Source organism: Herpailurus yagouaroundi, unplaced genomic scaffold (assembly GCF_014898765.1).
Source record: "Herpailurus yagouaroundi ecotype Mexico unplaced genomic scaffold, PumYag 28, whole genome shotgun sequence".
In the NCBI taxonomy this organism is placed as follows: Eukaryota; Metazoa; Chordata; class Mammalia; order Carnivora; family Felidae; genus Herpailurus; species Herpailurus yagouaroundi.
Window position 1 is genome coordinate 157,747,579 of NW_024412376.1, and position 23,472 is coordinate 157,771,050.

The 23,472-nt window shown below is 39.7% G+C and overlaps 1 protein-coding gene across 10 annotated transcripts in view; it reads right to left on the reverse strand.

Moving 5' to 3' along the window:
• Positions 1 to 16,283: 16,283 nt before the first annotated feature.
• CPEB2 (cytoplasmic polyadenylation element binding protein 2) overlaps positions 16,284 to 23,472 on the reverse strand; it is a 68,998-nt gene continuing 61,809 nt past the window's right edge. For all 10 annotated transcript variants that reach the window (XM_040487747.1, XM_040487755.1, XM_040487730.1 and 7 more), the window contains 2 exons: positions 22,612 to 22,793; positions 16,284 to 17,190 (listed from right to left, as the gene is read on the reverse strand). In XM_040487747.1, the coding sequence (XP_040343681.1) occupies positions 16,963 to 17,190; positions 22,612 to 22,793 (410 nt within the window). In that variant the 3' untranslated portion in view covers positions 16,284 to 16,962. The remainder of the gene's footprint in view (positions 17,191 to 22,611; positions 22,794 to 23,472) is intronic.

The window sequence follows — 23,472 nt, forward strand, 5'->3', positions numbered from 1 at the left end:
GAGAGAGAGAAAAGGAAAGAGAGAATCCCAGGCAGGCTCCACACTGTCAGTGCAGAGCCCATGGGGGCTCAATCCCATGAACCATGAGATCATGACCTGAGCCAAAGTCAGATGCTTAATCAACTGAGTTATCCAGGTGCCCTGAAGAAGGGGGTGTCTTAAAGGGGCTTTATGCGGATTACACTCAGTTCTGCAATCTGTGGCATTCTTAATGAATCTCACGTCATCAAAAATTATGGAAATAATTACTTCCATAGGAAGGGGAAATAAGGTACTAAAGCATTTCAGACTCGCAGTAACAAGGGTTTTTCTCCCCCCCGGTAGGAATCTTAATAATAAAAGTATTTTTTGTACCTAAAAATGTATAGCCATAAAACTTAAACATGACTGAACCAATCTGGCATTTGTTACCTTGTAGCCTTAACAAAAAGTAATCTCTTTTCTTTTCCCGTCACCGCCAGCACTCATTACACATCCCTATCACCTGCATTTGTTCACTTAACAACTGTCTGTCACGACTTCTGCTGTGTGCCAGGCATTGTTCTAAATGCTGGGACTGTGGTCGTGACCAACGTAGACACAAGACTTCTGACTTCAGATACGTGGAAGCAATCAGATCAACACAACGAGTCTGGCATGCAATGCGCGCAGAAGAGAACAGATAGGACACGGAGATGGGGGGCGAGAAGGAGGGGCTCACGGCGACATGCGTGGACACAGGAGGCCTCTTGCAAGCTGAGACCTAAGGACTGACAAGAGACCAGAGGGAGAGCATTGCAGGCAGAGGGAAAGGCTGATGTCAAGGCCCCAAGAGAGAGAGAGAGAGCTTGGCACAGTCTAGGGAAGCTAAGAGACATCCAAACAAGGCGGCTGGGCTGCACGTGAAATAGCATTTTCCTGCAGACAGAGCTGCCCAGCCACGCTTTAAGCAACAGCAGCCTGCATAATGCAGACTGAGTCCCCTCACTGTTGTACTGTGTTGTATGTGATTCGGATTATGAAAAGTCACACTGTAGGAGAGATGCCCGCACCACCTTCAGATATCAGCCTTTTCCGGCCTTCGGACACTGGGGCTCCTGACTCTCACGTCTTCCGACCCAGACTAAATTGTAACACCAACTTTTCAGGTTCTCCTGCGTGCAGACGGTAGATTGTGATGTATCTCAAGCTCCAGAATCGCGTGAACCAATTCCCATCAATTCCCATAATAAATTTCCCGTTATATCTCTCTCTCTATATATATCCCATTGGTTCTGTCTCTGGAAAACTGACTATTACAGTTGTGTTGTTAACAATATCTAACTCCTGACTTGGTAAGTACTCTCTCTAGAGGTAATTGGATGAACAGGTAGGCACAGCATTCAACTTCCCTGTTGGGTAGGAAATAGTTTACAAATGTACCTTAAGTCATTATAAGATGTTCAAAGGTGTATTTCCCCAAATCTCAGATGCCTGTTTATTCTCATTAAAATTCACTTAAAGTTTCAAATCAGACGAACTTACGCTGTTTTATATATTAATAGAAGTCAAACTTTAAGTTTCAATTATTATTGAAGCTGCGTCCATAGTTGTAAGAGTTATAATCTTTTGAATCGTAGGAGAGCTTATTTGGAGACACCATATTATTATCTGTACCTTGATATTATTACCGTATTCCTGCCATTCGGTGTAGGATGCCCGGGTGCTAACATAATGCAGTTTTTCTTCAATCTCAGGTGAGGAGGGGAGAGCATGTGAAAATAGCCGATAAGGGGGTGATGCTAGGGCTAGACCTCATGTCTCTCAACTATTCTTCCTAACACCTGCTGAACTCCTTCCTCAAACCTGTTCTGATAATTTTCCGGAACATAGCAAGTGGCCAAGTATTTATGAAATGATTGCTTTTCCAACAAGCTGAACTTACCGTTGTTTCCTGATTCTGATAGATCTGGGGATTGTCTTGGATCCTGGGGACACAGCCATTGTCGCTTCCCACTTGGGTCTCATGAGTGATACGGATGCAGGCCACGTGTGTCCACTAAGAGAAGGCAAAGCATTGAGGACAAGAAGAGGGGAAAATGGCAGATCCCAGCTCAAGAGGGTCTAGGGTGGAGAGGAAGCTAATTGATGGGAGGCTTCCTGGAGGAGGTAGCCATGGAGCTGGGTCTTGAAAACCTCCATCTCCTGGCAACCTCGAGATCCATTTAGATCACCGACCTCGCTGTCCGCCATGCTCAGTTTTGCAATTTACGCCCTAGAGAAGCATGCATTAGGCTGTTTCGAACTCTTTGCTCACTCTTCCGCTCTCCCTGAAATCCCCATCTCACCTCATTTTCTCTTGGTTAAGTCATACGTATTCTTCAAACCTAATCTCAGTTTTTGATGTCTTCCATTCCTTCAGTCATTGGATTGGGCTGCTCACCTCGCTCTGTACTCTTGTGGCCCATTGGACATATCTCATTCTTACTTTACCATGGTATTGAAATTACCAGTCTGTTCCTAGAATTGGCCATATACACCTTGTCTTGTATCTATCCATCGTTTATTTATCTATTTATCGATCACGGGCACACAATGTTTCTTTAGTTTCAGGTGTACAATACAGTGATTCCACAAGTTTGTATCTTATGGTATGCTCATCACTGCTGTGGCTACCATCTGTCCCCTGCAACACTATCACGGTGTCACTGATGATATTGCCTATGCTGTGCCTTTTAGCTCTGTGACTCATTCATTCCATAACTGGAAGTCCGTATCTCCCAACCCTTTCACCCATCTTTCTCATCCCCCCACCAGGCCCCTTCCCTCTGGTGACCACCAGTTTGTTCTCGTATTTATAGGTCTGATTCTGCTTTTTGTTTTGTTTTTCATTTGTTTTTTTTTAGATTCCACATTCGAGAGAAGTCAGATGGTGTTTGTCCTTCTCAGTCTGATATATCTCGCTTAACATGGCCCTCTAGGCCCATCCATAACACCTGTCAGAATGGCTAACATCAAAAAGACGAGAAGTAACAAGTGTTGGTGAGGATGTGGAGGAAAAGGAACCCTTGTGCACCGTGGGTGGGAATGTAAACTGGTGCGTCCATTGTGGCAAACAGGGTGGAGGGGCCTCAGAAACACCACATGATCCAATAATTCCACTATTATTTACCCAAAGAAAAGGAAAACACAAATTCAAAAAGACACATGTACTCCTATGCTGACCACGGCGTTATTTACAATAGCCACGATAGGGAAGCAGCCCAAGTGTCCGTTGATACAGGAGTGGTTAACGAGGATGTGGTACACACACATCTTGCTCCTATTCGCCTCCCCAGATCTATGTATCTGTCTCCCTAATCTTAGCATCCACTGCTATGTGCTTGATAAACATCTTCAAATGGAACTGCAGTGTAACTTTATGCCAAAACTCACCTAAAAAATACTGCAGCCTTGATTAATGTCATCGGGAGTGAACTTGAACTTTGCTTCGGAAGTGGTTGGAAAGCCTTGCTTTGTGAACCCCAGGATGCCATGTCCCACGCAGGCCATTGCTTCCTGGGACCCGACTGCTGCAATACTTAGTTTTAACAGCTTTTGCTGACGTGGCTATTGCTTCAAAATGTTGCGTGCTATCACCGACACTCAAAGTTTTGAGTGGCTTCCTTCCAAGCCTATGGATAACACATTCTTTTCACTGTTCACTGAAAGACTGAGGAGACGGAGGTGTTCAGGGAGATTGAGGGCTACTATAGAATCTGGAACAGTTAATAACAAGTAGCTTTGGCAAGCTGTTCTTTTGCAAATCAACTGTGTGGTTGCAGTGATGGACAGACACACAGATCAATGGATCGGAGTGGGAGTCCAAAAATAGACCCCCGCTTGTGTGATCAGTTTGTTTTTGACAGAGATGCCAAGGTAATTCAATTGGAAAAGATAGTCCAACAAACAGTGCTGGACTCACTGGGTGTCTGTATGAAAAAAAAAAAAAAACCATGGAACTATTTCACACCATCCATAAATATTAACTCAAATTGATCATATACCTAAATGTAAGTACTAAAACGATTAGACTCTGGAAGACAGCAAAGGTAAAAAAAAATCTTTGTGACACTCGCCGGGTAAGGCAAAGATTGCTTTCTTTTTTAAAAAAAAAAATTTTTTTTTTAACTTTTATTTATTTTTGAGAGACAGAGAGAGTCAAAGCATGAGCAGGGGAGGGGCAGAGAGAGAGGGAGACACAGAATCCGAAGCAGGCTCCAGGCTCTGAGCTGTCAGCACAGAGGCCAACGTGGGGCTCGAACCCATGAACTGTGAGATCATGACTTGAGCTGAAGTCGGATGCTTAACCAACTGAGCCACCCAGGTGCCCCTGGGTAAGGCAGAGATTTCTTTAAAAAATATATATATTTTTTAATGTTTATTTATTATTGAGAGACAGAGAGACAGAGAGCGTGAGCAGGGAAGGGGTAGAGAAAGAGAGGGAAGACACAGAATCTGAAGCAGGCTCCAGGCCCTGAGCTGTCAGCACAGAGCCCAACACGGGGCTCGAACTCATGAACTGTGAGATCATGACCTGAGCTGAAGTCAGTCATCCAACCAACTGAGCCACCCAGGCGCCCCAAGGCAAAGATTTCTTGAATAGAACACCAGTTACAGAAACTCTAAGGGAAAAAAGATAAAATAGATTTCATCAAGATTAAAAATTGTTGCTCTTTGAAAGACATAGCTAAGAACACAAGAAGGCAAGCCACAGACTGGGAGGAAGATTTTCTTCAACATATATTCAACAAAGTGCTTAATTCAGAATGTATGAAGAATACTCATCACTTAATAATAAGACAACTCAGGGTTTAAAAAAGAAAAAAAACCTAAAAACTAGACATAAGAACTTAAACTGACACTCCACAAAAGAAGATAATGGAATGGCCAATAAGCACACAAAAAGATGCTCAGCATCACTAGTAATCAACAAAATGCAAATTAAAACCATAATGAGATAGATGCTATTTCACATCCACTAGAATGATTACAGTAAAAAGATCAATAGTACAAAGGTTGGTGAGAATACAGAGCACCTGGAACTCTCTCACACATTGCCAGTGGAAGGCAAAATGGTACAGACACTTTGGAAAATAATATGGCAGTACTTATAAAGTTAGCTACATTTATTAGATGACTCTGTGATTTCACTTTTGGGTTTTATTGCAAGAGACATGAAAACACACGTTCACATAAAAATGTGTGGACATTATTCCTAATAGCCCCAAACTGGAAGAAACCCAAATATTCCTCAACTGATGAGTGGGTGAACAAATTATGTGCCATGGAGTACTCATCTGCAATAAAAGGAGAATGTCATATTCGTACATGCGGCAATGTGGATAAATCTCAAAAACATAATCCTAGGTGAAAAAGTCAAGCACAGACTGTCATGTACTGTATGATTCCAATTACACGAAGTTCGAGCAAAGGCAAAAGTATAGTCAGAGGAAGTCGAGAAGAGCATTGGTTGCTAGAAGCCAGAAGAATGGCAGAGTAAGGAGAAGCAAGCATAGCGGGCACAGAGGAACTTGTCAGAGCAAGGGAACTCTTGGGTGTCTTGACCCTAATGGCGATTATGGTTATATACAATTACCCAAATCCATCAAGCTATACTTCTAAAATCTGCGAATTTTGTAATACCTTTATAAAAAAGAGGATAAAGAAAGCAATACAAGCTAGTGCTTGCTCGAAAAATTAACATTTAGGGGAAGAGATAGACATTAATGTGCAGAACGACATACGTGAAGGGCAAGTTTGGGCAGTGACATAGTAGGACGCAGCAGCATGATCCTGGATGCCCTACTTTCCCGGGCTACTTGCAAAACAAACCTGACGGCAGCGTGGCTGTTGCAGGACCTCGTGTCTGGAGAAAGAGGGAACGTGTGTTCCTCAAGGCCAGCACTTAGTGAATGGTTTGTCATCTGGTAGAGAGGGTTAAAAATATTGACACCACCAAGATTAATACTAACCAATTATTTACTTGTTTGGTGCATAGATTTTACAGTGACCGCTTAACAGGAGATGGCATTTAGCTAAATTAGCTTGTATATAAATACATCATTCTTTAAAGACTGAGGTCAAGAAAAGGCATATGTAGGCCCGGTAGGATTTGGTCTTTGGGCTTGTGTTGTTCATGAAATTTCTCCAGTGTACCAACAATGGGCTTCTCAATACATTTGTTGAATGGCTCCCACCCTGGGCGTAGCAAACCTTTCACATAGTTGACAATAATAATCAAAGGCCTAAAGGAGGTATCTCAATCCTTGAAATTCATGACTATAGATCATTCTCAGTGGCAGGTCCCTTTGAATGGGCCAGACGTGGTCCTGGATGTTGGTTATAAGATGAAGAAAAGATGTGTTGCCCATAGTCTGGAAGAGGCGTTGGCACACTGTTTTTGTAAGGCGCTAGCCAGTATGTGGGCCACATTGTCTCCGTTGCAACTATTCAGCTCCACCTTTGTAGCATGGCAGCATCCATAGACAATCCGTAGCTGTCATCCAGCAAACCTTTATTCATGAAAACAGGCAGTGGGCTGTTTTTGGACCATGCAGCTTGCTTACAACTGGTCTTGAGGGGTGATAAGCACTAAATGAATAAATACATCCGAGGCATATCATCATTTATTGTAATCTGTGCCATGAGAGACAAGAAGAGGTTACCGTGCTAGAGAAAGATGAGGTCTAAGGAAATCGGCTCCTGACTGGGTAAAGGGAGAGAAAGTGGCGGAAAGGGGGCCAACAAGGTAGCATACGGTACGATATATCATCTTGACCCCCAGTCATCAGTAAAGCCTACACTGATCAAGAAATGTTTGTGCTAGGAGGGTTTCTTGTGGAAACCATTGGCTGAGCCCGATAGGGCACCCCGGTTGACATGTGGTTGACTCAACAGTGCAGATGGAGAAAATGACGAGGAGGCCCCCAGCTAACATGGGGGTTACATATATGTTTACCTGTGCTTAGGAGAGAGGTCTAGAAAAGTAGACACTAAATGTTAGCAGCAATTACCCCTGGGGAATATATTTTAGGTAGGCAGGTAGTAAAAGGGGACTACTTTGTAACAGGTACTTCTTCCATGTTGTAATACTTTACCATGAACTTGTATTACTTCTAACGACTAAATAGAGTGACAAAAATTATCTTTTCAAAGGCAGTTTCCTCTCTTTCTTTCTCTCTCTTTCTTTCTCTCCTTTCTTCCTTCCTTTCTCTCTCTCTCTCTTTCTCTCCTTCTTTCTCTTTCATTTATTTTTTTAATCTAATTTATTGTCAAGTTGGCTAATATACAGTGTATATTGCATGCTCTTGGTTTTGGGGATAGATTCTTTCAAATGGATTTCCCAGCACTGAGGAGAGTACAAGGTCTAGATGAGGACTCTGAAACATCTTGAGAGAGACGTCAAGTCCTTTTAAGTCAGCTCACAATTACATCTCACTGCACAGGTTGTGCATATGTGTGTGTGCACACACGCAGAACTCCAGATGGATAATGATCAAAATATAAAAGGTTAAAATATAAAGTTTTTGGAAGACAGTGCTGAAGAATATCAACCTGACCTGAGGGTAAGGACAAGGTTGAAAATGGGGACTACCTCTAACTGCATTGAAATTAGGAACATCTATTCATTAGAGAGTGAAAAAAGCAAAACTCTGGAAATATGAAGATGTATTCAAGACATATTACTGACAAAGGGCTCATATCCAAAATTACACTCCTACCAGTCAGTAGGAAAAACAAAACTCAATGGAAAAATAGAGGAGAGATTTAAGAGGCACCTCACAAAAGAGGAAATCCGGGGTCCCTGGGTGGCTCAGTTGGTTGAGCATCCAACTTCAGCTCAGGTCATGTTCCCATGGTTCGTGGGTTCGAGCTCCGTGTCGGGCTCTGTGCTGACAGCTCAGAGCCTGGAGCCTGCTTTGGATTCTGTGTCTCCCTCTCTCTCTCTGCCCCTGCCCTGCTCATGCACTCTCTATTTTCTCAAAAATAAACAATAAACATTAAATTAAAAATATAGAACATTTAAGAGAAAATCCGAATGGCCAACAAGCACATAAATAGTAAATGCGCTCAACCCTATCAGTCATCTGAGAAATGAAAATACCACGAGATTGGCAGAAAAATAAAGGCCACCAGCATAGCATATGCTAGGACGTGGGAGATCAGAGCTTACACAAGTTGCTAGTGAGTGTATAAACTGGTACAACCACTTTAGAAAACAGATTGCATTATTTAGTGTGTCAAGTTCGTGTACCCTATGACCCAAGCAATTCATTCCTGGGGAATATTCTCTCAAAACTGGGCATGCGTACACCAGGAAATACAGTAATGTTTACAGTCACATGGTTCACAATAGCCAAGTTCTGGAAGGAGTCTAAATGCCCATCAACAATTGTTATATATTTATATAATAAAATGCTATCCAACAGTGAAAATGAACTACAGCTACAGACAACATGGGTGCATTTTATAGAAAATAGTGTAGATTAAAAGCAGAGATATAAATACATAGTTTTGGTTCCCTTTATTAAAAAGTTTAAGGGGCGCCTGGGTGGCTCAGTCAGTTGAGCATATGACTTCAGCTCAGGTCATGATCTCACAGTTTGGTTAGTGGGTTTGAGCCCCACGCCAGGCTCGTTGCTATCACTCAGCCTGTCAGCCTGCTTCGGATCCTCTGTCTCCCTCTCTCTGCCCCTCCCCTGCTGGCGCTCTCCCCCAAATAAGGAAATAGTAAACAATTTTTTTTTAAAAACCGTGCTGTTTTGGAATTCGTGCTTGGGTGGTCAAGCTATACAGAAATGCAAAAGCTTGGCAAGTGTTTCCTTCTGAGAGATCGGGAAGGATGGTTGTACCTGAGAATTGTACCTGAGAAGGAGGCTGTACACAGAGAGGTTTCTGGTTGCTGTCAGTTTTCTTCCCATTAATTTTATTCTGTTGCAGTAGAATATATGTAACACAAAACTAACCGTCTTAGCCATTTTTAAGTGTAGAGTTCAGTGGCATTAAGTAAATCCCCATTGCTGTGCAAACATCACCACCATCCATCTGTAGAACTTCTCTCATCGTCCCCAACGGAACCTCTGTACTCATAAACAGTAACTCCTGTCTCCCTGTGTCCTCAGCCCCTGGCAATCACCACTCATTCTACTGTGTCTATGGATTTGACTACTCTAGGTACCTCAGGTGATGAAATCGTACAGGCTTTGTCCTCTGCAACTGGTTATTTCACCTAGCGTCCTGTCTCCGAGGTTCCTCCATGTTGTAGCATGGGTAAGAATTTCTCACCCGGTGAGGCCGAATGATATTCCACTGTGTGGATCTACCACATTTTGTTTATCCATCGGTGGACACGTGGGCTGCGTCCACCCTTTCGCTATTGTGAATAATGCTATGATGAACGTGGGTGTACAAATAAATACCTGTTTGAGTCCCTGCTTTAAACAATTTCCTACTTGTTGACAAGAGTTTTAAAATTATTCACAGTGCCAGTTAATGCTGAATCCATTTTCCATGTGTGTGTTACCTTTCACAAAAAGATTAAAAAACAATCCCATAGACCTGGGATTCAGTTACCATGGAAACTCTCTTTCTGATTCTGCTTTTGCCTTTCTTGCTATGATCCTCTCTCTCCCTCTCTCGTCCTTACTATTGAGATAAGAGGTGTTTTCTTGCGCATTTAAAAAGAAACTTTTTAGCGGGGTTTGAAACCTACAGAAAATTGTGCAAGTAATACACATCAACGTGACAAATTATTCACAAAATGAACAGCCTAGTTTGAGTATACATGTTAGGTACATGAATAAGGTGTGTCTGGAAACAAAATATTCACATTTCAGGAGGTCAGCAAGGTTCTAAACTAAAAAGCAAAGTGCTCCTTAGATGTAAGGAGGTAAACAGCATGATATTGCAAAGTGTTAACACTTGGGAGTTAAAAGTGGTTGCCTCTCTGGAGTAACAATTGGGGATGAAAAGGGAGTGGGGCAATATTTTCCTTTTCATGATTTATATATTTGACTTTTTTTCTTTATTTATTTTTTATTTTATTTTTATTTTTTTAATTTTTTTTAACGTTTTATTTATTTTTGAGACAGAGAGAGACAGAGCATGAACAGGGGAGGGGCAGAGAGAGGGGGAAACACAGAATTGGAAGCAGGCTCCAGGCTCTGGGCCATCCCAGAGCCTGACGCGGGGCTCGAACTCACGGACCGCGAGATCGTGACCTGAGCTGAAGTCGGACGCTCAACCGACTGCGCCACCCAGGCGCCCCTTCTTTATTTTTTTTTAAATGTTTATTTTTGAGACAATGCGAGAGACAGAGCACGAGCGGCAGAGGGGCAGACAGAGGGAGACACAGAATCCGAACCAGGCTCCAGGCTCCAGGCTCCGAGCTGTCAGCACAGAGCCCGATGCGGGGCTCAAACTCAAACCATGAGATCATGACCTGAGCTGAAGTTGGACGCTCAACCGACTGAGCCACTCAGGTGCCCCTATATTTGACTTTTTTTTTTTTTCAACGTTTATTTATTTTTGGGACAGAGAGAGACAGAGCATGAACGGGGGATGGGCAGAGAGAGAGGGAGACACAGAATCGGAAACAGGCTCCAAGCTCTGAGCCATCAGCCCAGAGCCTGACGCGGGGCTCGAACTCACGGACCGCGAGATCGTGACCTGGCTGAAGTCGGACGCTTAACCAACTGCGCCACCCAGGCGCCCCTATATTTGACTTTTAAAAACATACACATAATACATATTTCAACTCGAAAAATAATTTATTTACAATAAACTAACCAACATCTATAATCTCTCCTCCTCCACTCCAAACAAGACCTTTGTCATCATTTCAAATGTTCATCCAGGACTGGCTCTGTTTTGCTTAAATTATCTTGACTTTTAGTATTACCTTGATCATGTTTTAAATTATGTCTCTACTATTTGGACTTATTTACAAATGGTGTTCAATTTTGTAGCCACATTCTATTTCCTAACTCTACATTAGACTGGTGTCTTTACCCACAACATTATCTGCTATCCCATGTTATGATTCTGACACCAGTTATGTATGTTTTTTCCCAACACACCACGAAAAAATTCTCTGACTCCAGATGGATGTCCTACAGTTCAACTCAATTCAAGCGCTATCTACTTGGAGATAGCATCAGATCCCACAGATTAAGGATTCGGTCCTGCAAGACTGCTCCCCTCTTCCCATTTCAGGTATCAAAGTCCAGGCTGTCACCTGTGCTTCTGACCAACTGGCTATAGATATATTGGAGGTCCAACAACCTTCTCTTTGGGTTTGACTACGTATCGGTTTTTTATAAACGGTTATAACCTCATTACAGCCCGATGAAGAGATGCATAGGGCAAGGCGTGAGGAGAGTGTGTGGAGCTGCCACGCCCCGTCTGAACTGAGCTTCTCTCCCCAAACTCGCACGCGTTCACCAACCCGGAAGTTCTCTGAACTCTGTCCTTTTGTGTTTCTGTGGAAGCTTCACAACTTTGGCGTGTTCAATTCAACCTCCAGTCCCAGTCCCCTTCCTGGGGGTGAGTGAATGGGAGGAACTGAAAGTTGGTTGGTTCCCCATCCTCAGGCACTTTCCAAAAGTCACCTCACCAACCAAGTCAGGTGTGGTTGAAAGGGGTTTGTTACGAATATCAAGACATCTTTATCCCTCTTATCACCCAGGAAATTCCAAGGATTTAGGAGCTGTGCCAGAAACAGAAGGAAGACCAAATATATATCATAAATCACAGTATCACAGGTCTCTCTGATTCCGGGATACTTTTTTATTCCTTCTTTTTGGTGGAATAGATCTTCAAGGACTTTTCTAAGAAATGGTTTGAGTACTAAGTTAGAAGTTTGCTTAATTCTTCACTCATACAAAACCTCCAATGCTAACTCCTGTGAGAAATTCTTCAGTAAAATCATTTCAAAGTCTGAGAATCACTTTGGCGGTCTTTCCCTTTGCCCTTGCTACACGTTAACTATGGTATATTTTATATTTTATATTATGCTTTGAATTGACCTGATTTTTCACCTACAAGATTATAAAATGGCCTGGAAACCAAGGATCCAGCATAGAGTCCAACACTTGGTAGCTAGTCAAAATTTATTCTTAAACACCAAAGCCATGAGGAGCACAGGAAGATAAATAATCTTTATGTCATGTCAACAGTAGGGGGGTGAAGACAATGAGAAATTCCCGTGAAGCCTTAAAGATAGGCCAGAATGCAGGGGAGGCTCTTTGTTTTTGTTATGGAAGGAGATTCACTGGGCAAAAAGAAAGTAAGATTCCAAATGGAAAAATGGTAGCATATGCCAAGAGGCAGGTGTGTGGAGATGCGGGATTTGCTTTGTAGGACATGGGTGACAGTGACAGGCTCGGAGGTGCTGATAATGTCAAGATCAGCCTGTTTAAGAAGTTTCTGTGATGTCCTGTAGAATAGGAGGGCATCCTGAGTTTTACCCTCTCTGGGGTACCTATGTCCTCCTAGGTAAAGCGAAAAAATTGATGACAATCAGTGATTTTTAAAACGTTTTCTAAAAAAGCAAGGAAACGTTTTCTCCACCTCACTCCTGCACACCAGTTTTTAAGTAGAATTCCAACTTTGTTCAGGTGGAAAGTAGAGCTCTTTTAGCTATCATTAGGAGGAGGAACTTCTAGCTCTTCTCCTTCTTTTTCGTCTATAGTGTGACCATGGAAGAACTCATAGGCTGTGCCGAAAACAAGTAGAAAAATGATAAGTGACTTCCAACAGGGGTGTCTGCGGAAGCGTCCTGGAAACTGTGCACTTACAGCAAAATAATCAACGGGCTTTCGTTGTTTGATTGCAGAGTCAATTTAGAGATGGGAACGCTGACGACCTGGGATGATGACAACACCACACTAGAAAGTCTATGGAACGTATGCGGGGGCTAAGGGCGAGGGTGGGGAGGAGAACTGATGCCAGGGGTGTCTGCGGTCAAAACAATGAGAGATACTGGGCTACGTGGTCTCCAAGGTGCCCTCCCAGCTCTGACACTGGGCTGTAGAGGGGCCTGGGCTGCGCAATGTATTCATGTCACAGAGCTTCCTAAGTAAGAGTTTACTGGCCTCGGGGAGTATTTTTGTAGAGGTGAAAGTGAAGAACAAGGTTCCACAACTATGCCAATAACTTAATAGTTTATTAGTCAGTCAACAATATTACAAATATTTAAAAATTACTTAATATAAATAGTTGGCAGCAAACTATTCCATTACAGAGTTAAATTACCAGTACAACAGACAGACTGGAGATTTAGACATCTGGAAGATAACAATAAAATAAACTAAAATATTTTAACGAAAGAATTTAAGCTTGAAGGCGTTTACCTAGTGTCCATAAAAGCATGGGTTCTCTTTTTATTTAGAAAAAAATAAAAAACGGCTTTAACACCCCATTAGGAATATAAAATAAAATCAACTGAAAATATTAATTTGCATATCAAAGAACCATTTATAATTACAATCCAAACACTCCATAAACCACTTGTGCGATTCTATACAGAAACTGGGAATTAGAAACTAGTTGCTTTAATATTACAAAGATTTCAGCTCCAAAAATAATTCAACATAAAATAAACTTTAGCAATTAGTGTCATAAAATTATATATTTCCACATAAAAATACAAAATAATATTAATGACAAGAATATGAAAAATTATTCCAAGTATTTTACTACTATTAAAATAAAATAAAACCCAAAAAAACAAAATAGAAATATGCATGAAAAAAGTCTCTCCTTTTGTTAGCAAAACACTATCCAAAATAACTACAATCATTTACATCAGTACAAAGATTTCTGGATTTAAAAAATAGTTGCAATGACAAAAGGGGTATCTTTTCTGACAGTAAAAAATGACACTGTGGATAAAATCTGCAAAATATGCAATGAAAAAAATAAATTTGCATTAAAAAGGTTTACACTGTTATTTTTTTTTATACAAACATTAGAAACAGTATTGCACATCACAACACAGAATCGAGGTTAGTCAGCCTTCCAAAATGTGTTATATTCAAGTTTTGTAGCATCTTTGAGGAGAGGCTCTGTGCAGCCAGATGCAACAGGGATAAAATATCAAGTGTTTTCCATACACAAATATATAAATGCTAAATGTTTCCTTCTTAACAAAAAGTGTGGATTTTTAAAGTTTTTTTTTTCCTCCACAGTCATACTTTTGGGCAGCAATATGAACATTTAGGGAACACAAGTGAAGAAGCTTTGAAAATACAAAAATACAATCAAAATTAATAATTTTCTACAAAAATAGTAAAATAAATATGATCTGTAAATTAAAAAAAAAAAAACCCCCAAAAAAGTTTTTAAAAGTTATAAAATAAGAATGTATTAAATAAAAGACAAAAAAAAAAAAAAAAAAAAAAAAAAAGAAGAAGAAAGAAAGAGGTAGGGGTGAGGTGGGGAAGGAACAAAAGATTAGACCGACAAGCTTTAACTATAACAGAAATGAAGGTAAAACCAACCATACATTTCTGCCATTTTTACCCGTGGTGAAAAGGGGGTTCCGTTTCATTTCCCTTCATTCCCAATATTTATTTCTGTTTAAGAAGGGAAAGTGATTTTCAACATCTCCAATCATTTTCATCATATAATTTATTTTAGTGTTCATTATTTAATACATGAAAAGGCTCTTCAATTTTAAACATTAAGCAGAAATTATGAAAATAAAGTTAAAAAATCTGCGAAATTAAATATCTAAATAATTAACATTGCAAAACTACTGATTTCTTTTCTAAATTCCAAAAATTGAGGTATAGCAAAGGAGATGTCATCAGTCAAAAAAAGTGTGCCATAAAATAGCTGACTGTTGGAAAAATCTCTCACAGAGATATAAAAATAGTGCATAACAAATGTCAAATGGATCAAGGTTGGCAGGGTTAAGGTTAGAAAAGAATACTCCAAAAATCTGGAGGATCATGGTTAAGTAACAAATAGGGAACATCGACAAATAAATTAGTAAAAAGCTCTTCTGAAAACAGCATCAACTTGAAACATTAAAAACTGGAACCACAACCACAATAAAACAGCAGAGTTAGACGTGAACCACATATTTTTACAGTACAAAAAAGCACACCAGAGACAACCGATATTAAGATCGACACTTTGCTCACGTGAAGGATTGTCCCAAGGGGTTGCAATAAGGCAACACCCTTGTAATTTTCTCTCTTTAGAGTCAAGAACCTTAGTTCCACATTTTCTTTTAAAAACATCCACCACTGTTGGGTGCTTTGCTTAGATTGCAGAGTAACTTCTACATTAAAATATAGGGGCTAGTTGCATTAAAAATGCTCTAAAGAGAAAAAACATCACTAGCGATATTCTAAGTGTTCGGTACCAAGAGAAACTCATTAGCTATGGCATGTTTCCATGCCCACTTTCTCAAAAAAAAAAACAAAAAAAAAACAAAACGGCAAGCAAAGTCATTACCAAAATTCCTTCATCAAAATCTAAAAAACAATTCTTAACCATTAAGAACAACAATGTTCCATGCAACAGTGACCCCAGTTTAGACAGAAGACCCCAATATACATAGGTCAAACGGGTAAGCAAGTTTAAGCCAGATTTCACCATTGTCTTTAAGGTAAAATTAAATTTTATGCAACTAGCCATCTGTATATTTCCCCATCTCCATTTTGACTTTACTTAGGTTTACTAAAGTTTTGCACTCTTCTATAAAGTTCATTTGTTTAATATGGGCTTCCTGTGGGTCTTACATTTGGTGACTGGTTAGCAGTGTGCTGGCCATCTTTGGTTTATAAAGGATGTCTTAACCATGAACTATCAAAGGGGCTAAAATCAACCTTCTTTAAAATTCTAGTATTTTTCTTCTCTCAATCTTTTACCTATACTATTATCACTGCACATGAATTAGAACCGCACATCACAAAATTGCACAGGGATTACAAATATTACATCCAGTCTGCATAAAATCGAATTCCACTACCGACCAGATCACAAAATGGCTGCACTCTCTAATCTAAAACTAATTTGCATATTGTACACATGTAGGACAATTTTTTTAACTTGAAGTCACAATAATGCATGCAAGTTTGCTTTTTTTAAACAAATTTTATAATTTGTTCATGCTACCTAGATTCAAGAGAGCTTTTTTGAACATTTGCAATACCTCACCTCTTGTTAGTTAATAACTCTAGTGCATGCATAAGGTGTATACAGGTAAGTAAACATGCATTTTTTTTTTTCACATTCTAAAACTATGGCAGTTTAGGCCATATTGTGCTGCCTGCATTTTATCTGCAATGCAGTGTCTCTAACGTTTTCAATCCCGTATTAATAGGTGGCATTTACACATAACACCTATATAGCAGCAAAGCTAATACAGCTTGTGATTAAAAATGTTTAAAAATAGCTAATAAATCAGATTATCTTGAGGTATTATTTCTTGCAAGTCAAAATGGAGAGCAAAAAAACCAACCCTAATTTTTAGTTTATGTATACACTGAAAATAGCAACAATAAAAATAAGCATTTGTAGCAGACATATTCCATCTCCACTATTATTTTGCTACCTTTGGTAAATTACTGGGGCAGATCTTGAAGTTAAAAACCCACGTTTAGAAATAAGTGCACGCTTCACCCACTATATAGCAGCAGACTGTTTGCCCCTACGCAAAACATTCTCATATCTAATTTTAACTTTACATATAAAAATAACTTGGAGAAAATACAAAAAAACATTTTATTTTAACATGAAAATATCACAAAAATTAGTAAGCCTGAGATGTAGGGTTTTGGTGAAAAACAAGAGGCTTGTAGTGTTTTGGCTGCTGATAAAGATGCATGTACTGGTAGCTGGGGGGAAAGCAGAAGAATGCACTTATTTCTTCCGCGTGTCGCGTCTTCAGACACAGTAAGCCACATGCACCCTTTCTTTCCGTGTCACACGGAGGCCGGTGTGCTAGTCTCAGTTCCAGCGGAAGTGGATCTGACGTGGGCGATCAGCACCTTCCTTTACCAATGGCTTATGGAACTCACGTCCTGCGCGAGAGTGGATATTTGCCCAACAAAACTCACAGTAATACTGCAGGCAAGTGACATTGGCACAGAAAAAGGGAGCAAATTTTCCACCGCAGCGCGCGCCCTGGCATTCATCACACATCTGGTCATCTAGCACATATGGCTTCACCTCCACCTGGAACGAGAGGGCAAAAGAGGTCTCACGAAGGCTGCTTCAGAAACCGCTGTAGCGAATTTAAAATGTTCAGTGTTCTCAAGAATGGGACCCGCATTTAACCTCGAGGAAGTAGGCAGCTTCCCAGGGAAAGAGCTTTCCCATGTAGTAGGTAAATACAAAGCGAAACAAAACCAACAACAGTGAGGCCACTCTGTTCTTGCACTAATCATCTTTTTACAAGACGTTTCATGTTCATAAATGACCACGTGATTAAACGAGCACTTGGTTTTAGTTTGGGTAACTTTATTTTATTTTGATGTTTTCTTCAGAGGACTATAAACTGAGTGGTGTTTACTATGTTTTTCAAAGACAGCTAATCCTGTAAATCTAACATTCTACCCTCACCTTTGGTGAAGTGCCACCTTTAAGAGCGTGTTAATATTCTGGGGGGGGGGGGCGGTGACTGTGAGTGAGAAAGAGAAGGGCATGGAGACGAGTGGTTTTCCCACCTTCCCCTTCATTCCGATACCACCCGAGAGCCGGCCCAACCCCACGGCCGCCGGGCAGCGCAGCACTTCCGTCTGTACCCTGCTGGTGCCTCCTTGGCACACAGACCAGAACTGTGGATAATCTCATTACGGGCGTGTCTAGACGTCAGTGAGTTTCTAAGATATAAAATCAAAGGCCCACTGAGAAGGCCTGACTCAGGAGAAGACCTCAGACTCTACTCAGCTCAGGGCGCTAAGTCTCTTAAAGCTCAGTTTCCAGGTCTGTCAAGTGAGCATACTAGCACCTGCTTCACAGAGTTGTGAGGATTAGATTATGCAGGTAAAAAAGCATTCAGGACAGAGCCTGGCACACAGCAGACTCTGTAAGCCAGTGCTGCCTGCTGTAATAACCTTCCCAGTGGAGGGCTACCATCTTCGTCTGGACTGTGCCCGGCAGCCTCAGACCTCAGCCTCTCCTGGGGACAGGAGGGGAAAACTGAGTGTTTAAGTGGCTTGGTTAGAGGTAAAGTAGTGCTTGCCCAAGGTATAAAATAACAACCCGACAATTTCTATTCTGAACGTATGAATACTTGCATGTATGCAGAAAATGAATATGTAAGGATATTTTCTTTTATTTATTTAAAACAATTTTTTTTAAATGTTTGTTAATTTTTGAGTAAGAGAGTGCAAGCAGGGGAGGGGCAGAGAGAGAGAGGGAGACACAGAATCGGAAGCAGGTTCCAGGCTCTGAGCTGTCATTACAGAGCCGGATGTGAGGCTGGAACTCATGAACCGGCTCATGACCTGAGCTGAAGTCGGACACTTAACCGACTGAGCCACCGAGGCGCCCCTAGTATCTTCTTTTTAAAAAAATGTTTGAGATAGGGAGTGTGTGTGCACACACATGTGAATGGGGGAGGGGCAGAGAAACAGAATCCCAAGCGGGCTCTGTGTTGTCAGTGCAGAGTCCAATGTGGGGCTCAGTCCCATGAACTGAGATCATGACCTGAGCTGAACCAAGAGTCGGACACTTAACCGACTGAGCCACCCAGATACCCCTATAAGGGTATTTTCTGAAGCATTATTTGTAACAACAGCAACAACAAACAGGAAAAAAATCTAAAAGTTGATGACAAGAACTGTAAAACAAACATCTGAAAGAAAGGTAATGGAATTAAGTTGTTTATATTTGCATTTCATGGACTAGGGCTGGATAAACATCTTTTATGTACATTGAACATTTTGCTTTTCTGCACTGTCTGTATCTTTTGCATATCTTCCTGCTGGAGGGTTTTTTTTTTTTTTTAATAATTACTCATTGCCAGTTAAAGATTTTAAACCTTTTTTCCATTGGCCTTTGGTTTTTAAAAAGATCTTTGACACTAATTTAAAATTTTTTATGCTCAATCTTTATGTTTCAACTTTTTTCCTTTATGAATTCTATCTTGATTGCCAGGCTGCCATTTTTGATTCATTACCATCATTATAATATTTTTATGTGTATACAGTTATAACACTATTCTTATATGATACAATATTATAACTATAATTAAATTATCAAAGAATATCTCAAAGTAGCAAGAGACTTACTGGATTTCATTTTACTAGATGATAAACAAAATGGGCACAGGGAAAGCATCTGCTCACTTCTTAGTTCCCAGGACCTAGCAGAATCTCTAGCACAAAGTAGAAACTATATTTGAGTAACTGTGGTACACTTACGTGTGCTAAGTTTCTCTCTCATGATTTTATCTCTTGCTTTTACCATAAGATTTTAAGCTAATTAAAGACAGAGTATCTGTGTGGTTTACTTCATTTCCATAATACCTCATAAAATGCCTGGTGCTCAGGAGTTACTTAATGTAAAACTGCTGAATAAAATATGAAAATGCAATGATTTCAGTTATTTATGTTTTAAAATTCTAGATATTATTTCATGAAGCCAATCTACTCACTTTCAAAATCACAGACTTCAAAAATAGAAAATTTGATTTCAAATTTATGATTTTGGAGTATAATCAAACCTTATTTTTGATGAATAATCTCTAAAAATTAATCTCTTGCATATGTGAGGAATCTGAGTTTCATCAGTTCTGTACCTATTTTTATTTTCTATTATGATGCTTTTCCTTATTTTACTTCAGAATAACCTATCTGTAATACTTTGTCATAACTAATGAAATAATATTTAGTTATCCAACTTGAGGCATAACACAACTCCCTTCAGTAAGTACCAGAAGGCACAGTGAATGATATTACTCATGGAGTAACATACAAAAATTATAATGAATTACACCTTTGTGGTGACTGTGTTTCCTAGCAATTGAGGAGATAGGCATTAAACCCCGATGTGCTCCTGAGCCAAAAAAGTAGCCTGAATAAACTATTGTATTTTCTGAATAAACAATTTTAATCTTCTCCAAATCTTTGGGTTATCAGTTATAAATGTAAAATTAATCTGTTTTTATGGTTTCATAACTATATTCATAGTAGAGACATGAAAGGCATAAAGGTTAATGGTTTAATATATTTTTTTTATAAATAATACAGGTGACTTACAGAATTCTTAAGGCTCAAATTCTTTTTTTTTTTTTTTTGAAGATTTAATTTTTTAAGTACTCTCTACACCCAATGTTGAGTTCTCACAACCTGAGATTAAGAGTCGCATACTCTACTTACTGAGTCAGCCACGCACCCCTCAAATTATTTCGAAAAGAATTCAAAATATACCTTAGTAACACATACCTTAAAAAATAAACATTTCATCCTTTTTAAGATGGCATGTATGTGTTTTCAGTTGCTCTTTAAGAATCAATACTCTTCCCCAAATAATTGATCCTTCACTATCATTTTGGAAACAAAGAAAGATGAGGTTTGACCCTCCACCAATTTTCCCTGTGCTTCTGCATGTTAAATAACTACAATTACATACAATGTAAGTAACTTCCTCAGTCAATAGGCTCGCTTCTCCTCAAAAGTCAAGGTTAGACTAGATAGGTGGTCTCAAGCACCGATGCACACTGGAATCACTTGGGAGCTTTATAAATTCCTGCTTCCCCCACCAATTACTACAGAATTGGGGTGGAGGGAGGACCCAGATGTCAAGATTTTTTTGAGTTCCCAGGGGACTTTAACGTGCAGCTGAGGGTGAAAACCACTGGGTTAGAGGGACTCCAGTTCAACCAATTTTTGTGCATGTTGGAATTAAAACAGAGACCCTCCACTTATTTATTTTTTTGCAACATTTTAAGTAACAGTGCAAAAAAACAAACCAAACCAAAAACCTCTGCATGTATGAACTGAAACTATGCTGTACTTTTTTTTTTTTTTCTAAATGGTAATTTAGAAATTGGTAATTGGTAATTAAATTGATGACTACCTTTAGAGTCCATGGTCTAGTCAATCCATATTCCTTAACCAGCTCCCCTGCCTCCAAAATAGTCTTTTTATATACAGACAGCTTTGGAGAAGAAACTTCAAGAAACTGTTACACTGGGATAATAAATATGCACTCAAGTTATATCTACCACTTTGGACATAAAAGTTAATTTATCTCATATTCTTAGTATACCTCATCTGTACTACAAAGCAACCATGATTGTTTAGGAATACTGCTTAGCTATATACAGGAACTATGAATAGATTTTAGTATGAAACAGATTTGTAAGTGAACAATTGAGTTTCGGTCACTCCTTTCCCCTATTTTGGATGGTAATCAGTGCTATCACTTAGCAATTATTCAATGGGCTGGCTGTTAGTTACCATTCATAGGACCTCCTAAAAAGTTCTTATTATGATGATCTAAACAATGCTATTAAAGAGTGAATGTTTTAAAGTTTAGGAGAAGCTTTTTAAAGTTTATTTATTTATTTTGAGAGAGAGAGAGAGAGAGAGAGAGAGAGAGACAGAGAGAGAGAGAGAGAGAATCCCAAGCAGGCCCTGCACTGTCAGCAAAGAACTCGACATGCGACATGTGGCTAGAACCAATGAACCGTGAAATCAAGACCTGAGGTGAAATCAGGAGTCAGATGCTTATTAGGACTGAGACACCTGGGCGCCCCTAGGATAATTATTTTGTAGGTTTAGTTTATTTGTAGGTTTATTATTGTGTATATTAAGGGAAATACACAGAGTGTATTTTTATTTTAAATTTTATGATCAATAAAAAATAAAAACACTTAAATAACACTCAGTGCCAAACTCTAAGTGCTCCTGCATCTGTGAACTCACTCAATCCTCAAAATAACTGTGAAAGAGACACGATGATACCAATAGTGCTTTCTATCTGATAAGTGAGGGAAAGAAGGCACACTGAGGGTTAATTTCTTGAGGATTACAGAGCACATGGTAGAAACCGGAACCCGGGCAGTCTGGCTTCAGGGTACAAGCTCTTAAAACAAGCTCTGCCTCCATGGTAAGAAGGATATTAAGACTTCACTGGTGGATAAAAAACAAAAAACAAAAACAAAAACAACAAAACTTGACATGCTTTTACAATGACATTTATATTTTGAATATTGTATCTAAAGTTCAAAGTATGTTCAATAATTTTACATTTCAGGGATATATTAAAAAAATTTTTTTTAATGTTTATTTTTGAGAGAGAGAGAGAGAGAGAGAGAGAGACAGAGAGAAAAAGAGAGAGACAGAGCATGACCAGGGAAGGGGCAAAGAGAGGGAGGGAGACAGAATCCGAAGCAGGCTCCAGGCTGTAAGCACAGAGCCTGATGCAGGCTCAAACCCCTGAACTGTGAGATCATGACCTGAGCCAAAGTCAGACGCTTAACTGACTGAGCCACCCAGGCATTGCAGGGATATTTTGATATAACACTATTTTAACTCTAAGAGTTAAAAAAAAAAAAAAAGTATAAAAAAATAAAGTGTTTGAATTATATTACTGACTCAGCACATTAGAAGATGTTGTCAAATGATTTCCCAATAGGTAACTTACGCGTTTATCAATATCCCCATGCTGAAGTTGAACGAACCGAGCACTGATGGCAGCAATATAGCTCTGCTGATTGGAGAAAGCAACTCGACCAGCACCTTTTGGGTATTTTAGCTCAGGATCTGTATCGATTCCTGCATAACAAACTCCACCATACAGCCGGTCCATGATCATAGCAAGTTCCACTTGAAAAGAAAAAGAAGTTCCCATCAAAGGTGAGACAACACAGTAAATCAAAAATATTTAAGTCTTTCTTAAAAAGGAAAAGTCAACAGGATAGTTTCATGCTGTTTTCTAAATCCAATCCTTTCACCTGCATATTGGACCCAACCTGCTATCACTACAGAGTCACCTGGCAATTCTCTTCTCTCTTTAGTGTATCACCAGTTTTTCATCTATACTGGCTTATTCCCCATCTTAAAAAAAAAAAAAAAAATCTCTTAACTCTATTTTTCTCCCTCAGTGACTGCTTAATTTCTATGTTCCCCTTTATAGCCAAATTACTAATTTTTTTTTCTTATACTACCCAATCCCTGTCTTCCCATTCCTCGTTCAACCCTTTATAGCTTGACTTTCACCCTATGACTCCATTTTAATTTCTCATGCCATTGCCGAATACAATGGTCAATCAGCAGCACTGAACCTAGTTAATCTCTTCCTTTTCCTTGAAATACTTTCTCCATCTGGCTTCCAAGACACATTATTCCACTAATTTTCCTATGACCTCACTGTAATTCCTTCTTAGTCTTTCTTGCTGGTTCTTCCTCCACTCCTTGACTTTTCAATGTCAGAGTACCCTAAGTTCCAGTGTGTGGGTTTCTCTCTACACTTGTGGCTTTGGTGGCTTCATCCCATGTCATGGCT